At 30.8% G+C, this 11,324-nt stretch overlaps 1 protein-coding gene across 1 annotated transcript; it reads right to left on the bottom strand.

Annotated features, from left to right (window-relative positions):
- Nucleotides 1-1,231: 1,231 nt before the first annotated feature.
- Nucleotides 1,232-2,446, bottom strand: LOC131034501 (F-box/kelch-repeat protein At5g15710-like). Its single transcript, XM_057966005.1, has one exon. It carries the CDS (start codon nucleotides 2,444-2,446, stop codon nucleotides 1,232-1,234), a length of 1,215 nt encoding a protein of 404 aa, XP_057821988.1.
- Between the last annotated feature and the right edge of the window lie 8,878 nt (nucleotides 2,447-11,324).

Genomic DNA, 11,324 nt, shown 5'->3' with positions numbered 1-11,324 from the left:
ATCTAATAATTATGAGATATAATTGGAAAATTAATCAGATTTCTAAAATAAGTTATAAAATTTAACTGAACCTAATCTAATCATATATTGAATATCATGACAAGTCTTTGAGCTAAATATTTTAATAAAGACAATTTATTTGATAATTTAAATAATATTTAAATATTATTTTTCTCAATGTGTGAATTTAGGTTACCTTAAATCTTAAACTATTAGCCAAATTTAGATTCCCATGTTTCAATTTTTAGCCAACTAGTGTAAATTAGCCACTAAAAAGTCACTATTAAATAATAAAGCAACTCTACAAGCTTTACAATCTTACCATAAATAAATGGAATCATTTGAATGTCAATTTAATCCTAAAATAAATTCTAAGCACAGTCATCCTCCATATGGCTTTTCTTCCTTTGATAGTTCTAACTTCTCTAAAATATGATCTTCATCAAAGAATCATTGTGTTTGCATTTTTCTATCAAACAAATCTAGTGATTTAATCTTCTTCACAATTACTTGATAGTTATATATTTATTCCTTGTATTTGCATCATGTGTGTAAGTTCGAAAAACCATGGCCATGGTATCTAACTAGGTGTTCATACGAGATAATTGTAACCTTTTCAATTTCTAAGTTGATTTGAATCTATTAACAACTAATTCCTTTTTAAATCTTTAAATGATAAAACTAAAATTTAAACACCCAAATGCTCATCACATAATTTATACTCAATATTATGCAATAAATTAGAGGTTTAAATAAGAGTAATGTCAAACCTAATAAATGATTATGAGAAACAATAATCATAAGGTTTTATCTTTTCTTTGATGTAGGTATATAGAATCTGTCAGAATTTAATATATCAAATGGTTTTGAGATAAGTATATATTGATTGAAAACATTGGAATTGCTGATATTGATATTAGAATTGTATTAATTAAAATTTAATATAATCTATTTTACAGATTCCGATTCCAACAAAATAAAATATATATAAAAAATCTGATATAAAAATAGATAATAAAAATTCTTAATTTATTGAATTTATACAAATAAAAGAAAAGAAAGTTTCAAATGATTTCTCTTTCAGATTTTTTACAAAAATATTCATCCTGCCATGTAATGTATGTTCTAAACAGATCAAATCAAGTTACTATATGTTTTAAACAGATCAGATCAAGTTACTATATGTTCTAAACAGATCAGATCAAGTTACTACAAAACATATAAGGGAAACCTATATCTTCATGCCTGGCTTAGGTTGAAACTCAAAATTTGTGTTATACGTTCTAAATCTGACAGAACCAGGAACTCTGATCCGACTCCAGCCCTTCCCCTGTAAGCTGTAGACAAATAGCTTCGTATTTCTATACCCACTTCTGAAACAGAGAAAATTTCCAACAATGAAAGTCTCATACTCTGAAAACTTTCCCATTTTAATTGAACGCGCATTAAAAAATTTACGACACAAATCAGGAGGCATTCTTGTCATCTCTTTCCAACTCCATATAGAGCTCTCTTCCTCCTTGAACAATTCCCATATAATCACGAAAGAGGTACAAACGGAGTCGGAATAATATGTTCTTACAAACAGGATCGACGACACACATACTACCAGTCGTTCGGTCCATGTGTTTATCCTACCCCCTGGAATATATAGATTCGGGTACGGAAAGGAAAATCGTTGCACTTGCTTATCTTCCATGTTCCAAACCACAAATTCCCCATGGTTTAAGACGCACATGAGAAGACCCTTGGCACAACAAATATGAGAAACAGGAAAATCTCTTGGCTCGAGTAGCAACTCAAGTTCAATCTGGCATGACGCTTTAGAACAATGGTAAATTTGTAGGGAACCGGGGTTTCTTTCATGTGTCACGCCCACAATTTTGTAGGACTCCCCGTTGTCCATTATTGCCGATAAAGTTGCACTCTGTGATATGACGGGGGGAATATATCTGTAGGTCCTTGTAATTGGATTACAGATCATATATTTCCGAGGCCATCCGAATTCGATTAGCAGTAGGCCTGCACCTGAACTAGAAAATCTTGAATTGCCTAGTGAGAGACTTTTTGTTGTTCGGCTTGGCAAGAAACTAAGGGAAAGAGTCTTCCAAGACTGCGAGAGAAAACAGTATGCCATGCAATGCGTTGAGCTGCATAGAAGAATCCATGGATCGCTCTCTGCCAATGAAGATAGAAATCTGTTAGAGGATAAGAGCTTATTCCATTGCTTACAAACAATACGAAATGGAAGAGTGAATTCGAACAGTAGGTTCGAAAATATCTCCTCCACTATATGCTCAGGGAATTCAGACCAAGCTGATTCTTCATCGCTCCTTTCATTGCCTACAGTATCCCTTCCATTCTCCTCCATTGTATTCGGCAGTAATTCAGATATTTCTAACCCTTCATCTTCATTGTTGATAACGTCCATACACTTAGTATCCATTACTGTTTTTGTAGAGAGTATGTCTGTTGGGAGGTGTATAATGGAGAATCTTGCCCTAAATATATCTCCCCTATTCACCTATCTTGCCCTAAATACATGTATGGTTTACTTTGTCTAGGGGACACGACTCTTTATTTGTGCATAGATAATAATCATGATAGCATTTATTTAGGTCACGGGCCACATTTTTATTGTATTGTTAGTGTTAATTTCGAGTGATTGAAATTAATTTTTTAATCTAAAAAGAAACACATCTTATAGCGTCGTATAAATACATTAATAAATATATCGGTGATGTACGACTATTAGTGTATCATTTTTCTTTAGGTCTTTTAACTTAGACAAATAAAAGGATAAATAAAGTGTAGATTAAGTTGAAGGAAGTGATCAAAGTTTTTCATCTATTTAATTATGTATGTGTATATTTATAATAGTTTAAATTAATACTTTCTTATTAAAATATGTTAAAACATAAAAAAAAACAATTTAAAAATATTACAATTTAAATCTAAGAATTTTTATATTTATAGAAAAATGTTTTTAAAATTATGAAGCAAAATAAGTTTTTACAATCATAAATAAAAAATATTTTAAAAACATTTAAATCTTTGAATCTTTTCAATAATCTTATTGGATTGGAGATTGAAACCCTATCAAAAGTTTCATCATTGATCACTAGATTTTTTTTCCTTTTTAACTACAATCAACATTCTCTACTAACATTCATCCTTCCCAAGTTGACACTTGATATTCAAAAAATTAAAAAATGTTTTCCTTCTAAAGATTATCTTTTAATGGTCAATAAGCATGCCCATGACTAACATTAATTTCACTTACCTCTATAACCTCTAGGTTCACATTTTCTATTAATTTTATAAAACCTTGTTTTCTTACTAGCTTGGCTATTTGAACTTTATTGTCATTCCTAGAACCTTTTTTTTAAGTAAGAATATCTATTACAAAGAGGTGTCTAGCTATTGGTAGAGAAAATTTTAGGGAAGAGGAACATACAATAAATTTAATTGGAAGCCACCACAAAATGGTTACAGAGCTTTAGCCTAAAATGTTGCTTAAAGAAGGAGGTGTAGTTTTTAAGGGACGCATGATCCCAATAGGAGAATATGTAACATACAATAGAATGTAACATTGTGGGAGACTAAATAAGGAGATCGAAATGATATATCTATATATACATATACATACATATATACACACATATATATGTGTGTATGTGTATATGTATGTGTATGTGTATGTACGAATATATACATACATACATACATATATATTCATATACATACATATATACATATATATGCATGTATGTATGTATAATTATACTTACATACATATATGGTACAAATAAAAATTAAAAGAGAGAGTAATAGAAAAATGATTATATGATGCATAAGACAACAGTGAAATAATGAGAATGTAATATAAGACAGCTATACTATGGATTGTTCATTGAATTCTAGTTATAATTAACCCATCTACTTTGTTTGATTTTGCATTCTAACTGATTCATCTCTTGTTGCTAAGTCTAGGGTATAAATATAAGATATAGAGAATACCTAAGGAACAAATCTAGTATATATTCCCCTACTTTTCTTGATAACAATAACACATTTACATACTTAAATACCAATTAAGCATGTCTTATGGTTCTTCATAGCCTTGACCAAGGAATATGCATACATCTCCACTCTTGAATACTTTAGTTTCTACCCTGGCAAGGATCTTCTAAATAATCTAATTGGCTAATCATACCCATCCTTGTTATTTTGTAATAACACAACTCTATTGTAGAAACAAGAAAAGAAAAAGTTGGAAAGGCTTATAATAGTTAGGAATAATAATATGGTGCTTCCTTGATAGCATACCTAATCCCAAAAAATACCTCTTATTTGTTCTTATATTTTCACATGATAATTTTTTCTTTCTTTAGCATGTTGGAGATTGGCTTGGTTTTCTTTGCAAAGTTTAGCACAAATTTCCTCTAAGATATCATCTACCTAGACTAAGATTTCACTTCTTTCACTATTTTATGCTTAGAACCGAGGTCAATCACCTTGACCCTCTTTGCAAGAATCTTAATTCCATCCTTGGGCATAATAAGTCCCAATAGTTTGCCTCTTCTACACCAACTAACACTTCTTGTAGCGGTCCTTTCTAGCCTTCAAATAAGTTGCTATATATAATCTTGAAAGACAACCATTATCCCATCAATTATACATACAAGTGCAATTTCATTCAATCTTTGAATTTATGGCCCTACTTCTTGAGTCCATATAATGTTCTCACATAAATGTATGTACTCGAAGGCTTGTAAAAGCTACCTTATGCTATTGAAACTTTCTAACATAAATTGGTTATATCTTGAGAATTATATATGTCACTCGCATTAATTAAGACTAACACCTCTTATAACAATGATTCAAAATTAAAAAAAATTAATTATCTTTCAAAAACTTGACATTCAAATTACTAAATGACACGCATACCTTATTTCTCCACTATTCTTCCTAACTTGTTAAGATTCGTACTCAGTATCCCATCATTTAGTTTTGTCTAATACTTTTATATTTTGAGTGCAAAGTGCAGAGTTAATGGCTCTCTAGTTTTATAAAAATCATTTAGCATCTGGCTAAAGTAAAATGGTGTGTTAAAAAGGTCTTCTCTATACAAATTTTATCTTATTATATGATCACAGATTTTTTTGTCTGTAGTGTGTTAATTTTCCTTTGCAAAACCTTGAAAACGGTAAACATGCTCCACTCCAATCAAGAAAAAGATTTTATTTGGCTAGTGACCACTTGATTGATGATTTTCCCATTTGTAGAGAGGAAAACCGTTGTCAGAAGTCCTCTTTGTTGGTATTCCTAGTTATTATTTTGGTGCCTTCTGGACTCTCAGCGAAAACAAATGGCGGACATCAAGAATTATATGCATCTTATAATTTTCATCCCTGTTTGAAAATCTATTTTTTGTGCATATCGTACAATCATGGCATCCCATGTAAATTGTAGTGTCACTTTTATTTATATTTCTTGGGGGTAATGCATAGATATTTTGTAATAAATGTACTAAAATAAATTTTCAAAAGGATCTAATCCAAGGCTAAAATGGGAATTAAATATCATCCATCTATCATCACTTTGAAAGAAAGAAACTACAAGTCTTGGCATGACAGAATCATAAAGCATTATCGATGGATTCATCTATTACCATATTTGTATGGGCTTATTCCTGAACCAAGTACATATTGTTAGAAATATACATGCCAAAGTAGAAATGATCATGTCTCAAGATTAATTGATTTAAGAGTTGGAGACCACATATCATGGTCTCTAGGAGGGATCTATCACACATTGAGTGCTCTCACACTCTCTGGGAAACTTTATGGGAAATTTATGTAGATGTCATTGAACCTCCATTCCCAAATGATAAAACTATATATATACTCCTTTGCATTGATAATGATGATGAACTTATGTATGATGATGACACTAAAGAATAAATTTTATTGGAAGGGTCTTGGTTAACCTGATGACATGGATACATCTCCTCCTAATTCTCCTCTTTCTACACCTACAATATTAGAAGATATTTAGTTGCCTCCACCTACCAGTTTTATAGATGTCTTGGCTTCTTGAATACTAATTCATATTCTCTTCAGGAGATTCATTCTTGTCCTATTGATGAGTGAGATATATTCCTATTAGACATTTATCATTTGTTTGTTCAATTTCTCCTTAATCATGATGAAAACATTGAGAACATGTCCTCTCTCTAATATCTTCTCATATAAAGATCTGTCTTCTTTTGGTTTGGAATATCTTTTTATCTCTTCTCTCTCAACCTCTCCATGCTACTATCTTGACACATCTTGATTCACATCCAAACAAATCTCACACATTAGTTGTCACTATTCTTGAGTCTTGTATGGAAGAGTCATAGTTCAACATCAGATTAGAGAAACATGAGTATTTCACAAAACCATTCATCTTGATTTTTTCATACATTTCACTTGAGTGGGAATTTAGTATCTCGATAGCTTGAGGTTTCTATCTTCCAAAAGGAAGAGCCATCATTTGTTGCAGAGAAACCTACTACAACATTCACCATGCTACATTCTATATTAGCACACTTTCTCTTCTTTGTGGAGGTACAAATGGGTTCTATCTTTTCATATTAGATTTAAATTTAATAAGAATTATTTTTTGTAGCATAGTAGTTGATATTCACATGTAGTGTATATTTTGAGGGGGGGTTTTGTTCCCACTAGTTTTTTCCTCTTTTCTCTTACTTCTTTCATTTCCTTAGGGTTTTGTCTCCTTAGTTAGACATAAGGGGGTCGGTGGCACAAGTTGTTGCCAATTTCAAGTATTATTGCTAGTTTTTATCTCCCATGAATTAGAAACTATTGTTTTTTGTTTTTTCCATATAAGCTAACAAAGGATAATAGTATTATCACTATGTTTTATTCTTTATTTAAAGCTTTCATAGAGGCTATAAGGTTTTTAATTGCCTTCATTTTAATTATTGAAAAGAGTTAATGATATAATTTCATTTTGTTTAGCATGTTTTCTTCTTATTTTATAGCTAGATCATATTGTGATCTATAGAATTTAAAAAAAAATTCCATACAGGAACATGTTTTTTTTGTGTGTGTGTTGGTGTAACTAGGGTTATTATTTTGAATTTGTGTCACTTTATTTTATTAGAAAGAATGGTAATTATTCAAAGTTGGTAATTTTTTTATTTTTTCTATACAAACTATGTAAACTAACCCTCTACACTTGCTGGACAATGGTCTTTTCATCACCATATGCATTCTGATTTAGTCTTTCCATATCTTCACTAAAATATCACCACATGTAATTTAATCTTCACTTATCTTGTCATTACTGCAAGTTATGAACCACACTCTATAACTATAAAATGTGGGCTATTGAAATCATTTGAACATCATTATTAGAATAGATAAGAGATCTTCATAGAGATTTGTATATGTTTTGTTTATGTAGGCTACATTACGATTAATGTCACTATTATTATTGGTATAGTAATTTAATCTATTTTATTACCCGTTTATATTTCTTGCACTATTTAATTTGTTTTTAATCGAAGAATTGGTATCAAAATTAGTTTTTTTTTTTTATTGATTTAGTTTTTGATTTCCATCAAGGATTCTTCTTCAAGTGCTTATTTTTATAGTATGTAGACCCCTTTATTTATTGGAAATGATTATGAATATTTTTAATTGACCATGAAATCCTTATTTAGATTAAAATATATATTCAAAATTTTTGATAATAATTATACAAAACCCCTAGATGTAGTAACATACAATGCACTCAAACAAGATAAGGAAGACACTTTGAAGGAGTAGAGGAAGAAAGATGGAAACCCCCACTTTTCTATATATTCTTTTGAAAATGTATGAGAGAATACTCCCAAGAGTAGAAACAATAAATAAAAGAAAAGAGGCATGGAACACCTTGAAAGTGGCTTATCAATGTATGGGTAAGGTTAAATCTATAATACTACAATTGTTTAGAGGTGGTTCTGAAAACTAGTCAATGAAAGTGTCAGACTCCATAAATTATTTTTCAACCATTAAGGAGTTGAATTCTTTAGAATCTTACCTTAGAGGAACCTCACTCTGATACCAATAGTTGAACACACCACAATCCACTAATAGAGTGGGTGAATCAATCCAAACCTTAAATTAATTTAGTCTTAAGATCAGAAACCTCAAACCAAAATTCTCTTATCTCTATAATAATAAGAAATAAAACAACAAAAAACTATACACAAGAGAACACCAAAAATATGTGAAAAGTATTAAGTAGAGAAAAATAAGAAAGAAAATAACACTCACAATATGAATAATTAATTACAATGTTTTAGGCTCAAGACCAAAGTAATTCACTACTCTTGATTTGTATTGCAGGACTAAGGTGCACAACCTTAGGGAAAGATAGTATAGACTTAAATTACTATGGTGTACATTCTTAAGGCAAGACACAATTAATTGGCATTACTTCAAAGCTCACTACACAAGGACAAGATCCAGATCTACATAGGATACCAAAAGGACACACTATCTTTTGATGGGCTTAGGGAAATGATGATTTGAAATGAACAAGATCTCTTGATCATGAAACTATCCTGGAACCAGTACGTTGAGAGAACAATATCATAAAAAACATAACTCACACATTCCCTATCTGAGAAAAAAATTATCATGCTAAATGATATGATCACCAAAGCTTTTCAAAAACAAAAATATGCACTATTGCTTCTACACATATTATTGCACACCAATCACAACCAATCACAATAAATTCATATCACAATTCACACATTCACACATCTATATATACTAGGTTATTTATTAAAATCGTAAACTACATCAACCATAGTTAAAATATACATAAATTATGATAAGTCGACGATGATGATCAACTATGCTAAATGTGGTCCACTCTAGGAGATAAAAAGGGACTGAAATACATCATAACAAGTATTCAAAAGTCTATTCCAATGAACCACACACACTAACACATCCTCCAATGTTAGCATCAAATATAACATGTACATAAATAATAAAGCATATTAACTAGCTAGCCCAAAACATCACCTAAAGAAAACTATTGAATGGTGTCTTCATAAACCATTGTAAGACCTATATAAACATCTTAAATAAACCTTTAATGAATCTCTAGAGAAAAAGGGTATAATCCAAACAAGACAAATCAACTGATCATTGACCACATCAAACAACATCTTTTCTTGTCAAGAAAGGTAACACATGAAATCTAAACTAGAATACGACACAAATGATATTGAATTTTACTCCAAGTGACAACAATTTGAACGTCGTAGCATAGAAATACAAAGAATCCCCCAAACTAGTTTTGACAAACAACTTTACTTCCATAATAGCAATCCATCATCTTCAAAGTATGAGGAAAATTTAGAATCTTTCATAAAGGTATTAAATACTCTTTTTTGCATATTATAACTTCCACTATCTTTCATCTTCTAGAAACACCTCATACTTAGTCAATGTCACTTCTAGACAATGAAACAATATTTAGACACTCATTTTTGAACCACATAACACAACTACATAACTAAAAAAATATAGCTTTGTCACCTTTGTCACCACTACACACAAACATAATCAACTCAAACTCATTCTTATTTGTGACATCAATAGCAAGACCAAAAAACTTTGAAATTAATGACAAGACAACCATATTTGGAATAGTCACTCTCTTTGTCATTGATGGAAACACTTGTGCAAAGAAACTAAAAATCCATGCCCCTTTAACATGAAAGAAAAAGGGTATGATACTACTAACCCGATCTATATAACTCTTTCTTCCTTTCTGAGTATAACTCTAATATCAATAAAACTCTATTTGAGAAGGATATCTCTTTTTTGTGACCATTTACACACAACCAAGAAAGCACAGCCTTCACTGCTGGAACTTGGAGCATCCACCATATTAATTGAGGAGACAAGCGATAAACTTTGAATCTCCCCTTGGAATGATGCACCATATCTATGCATCTAGTTTAAAGGGGGTGAAATAAGCCTCAACTTATGCAAAATATACTCAAAGGTATATTCTAATTGTGCCTTGGTCAAAATATTGGCAATTTGATCCTTTACAAGCACATATTCCAATTTGAGTTCCTTCTTTGCTACTTGTTCTCTCATGGATGATATCAAATAAAAATATATTTAGTCATTAAATGCATCACCTAATTATTTTAAAAGATAATTGCACTTGTAGTATCATATATAATAGGAACTACCTCATCATACATCACCTTAATATCCTTAAGAGTTTTCTTCATCCACATGACTTGAGTGCAACAATATGGTACTACAATATACTCTGCTAATTTTGTAGATAATAGCATTGAATCCTGCTTCTTTCTCAGCCAATAGATCAATCTATCTCCCAATAAAAATGCACTACCACTTTTACTTGTTCTATCATTAGCACATCTACCCTAATCAACATTAGTGTAAGCTTCGAAAGAGAAACTAATCATCCTTCTTATACAATAAACCAAAACCTAGAGAACCTTTTGTTGGCATTTGATAATTTGATCTTAACTGATAATTATTTGTTTTCTTGATGCAACCAATACATGTTTGATTATATTTCTGTATGATGACTATGTTGTATGTTTTTATTGATGGAAACTATGTTTTTACAATCATCTAATTCCTATAGGTCAACTGGCATGCAGAGACAATTTTATCAGAATCGGTAATTAGGACTTCAACTGGTAGAAGACAGACAAAGATATTCTGAAAACCGGTATAGGAAATCTATGAAGAATAAGAAGATGTAGTTTTATAGAAGCAATGAAGGATGGTAGATGAAGTTATGTTAGTGACCTCATGTGTTGATTTGATTAGATGAACAAGAATTGATTGATAGAGTAGGTATTATGACTGAGACTTAACTGGTAGTGATTGAAATCACTCAAATTAGTATAACGACACATAATTGGATTTGTTATGTTGGTGGCCGACATAACTAAAGAATACAATGCAAGATTGTCTAGATGCATTGAACCTAGGAAATTGTAACAAGGTTCTAGTAGACCTTATGATGATTTTAAATGTTTGGTGAGGTATGAAAGGATATATGTTTAAGATCTTCATAGTATGAAATATTATTAGCGAATTTTGTATTTCTGATAGTGTTATGATTAGAGGAGTTGAGAGATGAATTCTATGTGATGTTTTAATATTCTAAAGTGGACCTTATCAAACACTAAAGGTGTTTACTGAGATCATTTGTACTTGTTGTCTCCCTAACAGTTGCAACAATCAAATCCT

Source organism: Cryptomeria japonica, chromosome 11 (assembly GCF_030272615.1).
Source record: "Cryptomeria japonica chromosome 11, Sugi_1.0, whole genome shotgun sequence".
Classification (NCBI taxonomy): domain Eukaryota; kingdom Viridiplantae; phylum Streptophyta; class Pinopsida; order Cupressales; family Cupressaceae; genus Cryptomeria; species Cryptomeria japonica.
This window is presented reverse-complemented; position numbering and strand designations above follow the sequence as displayed.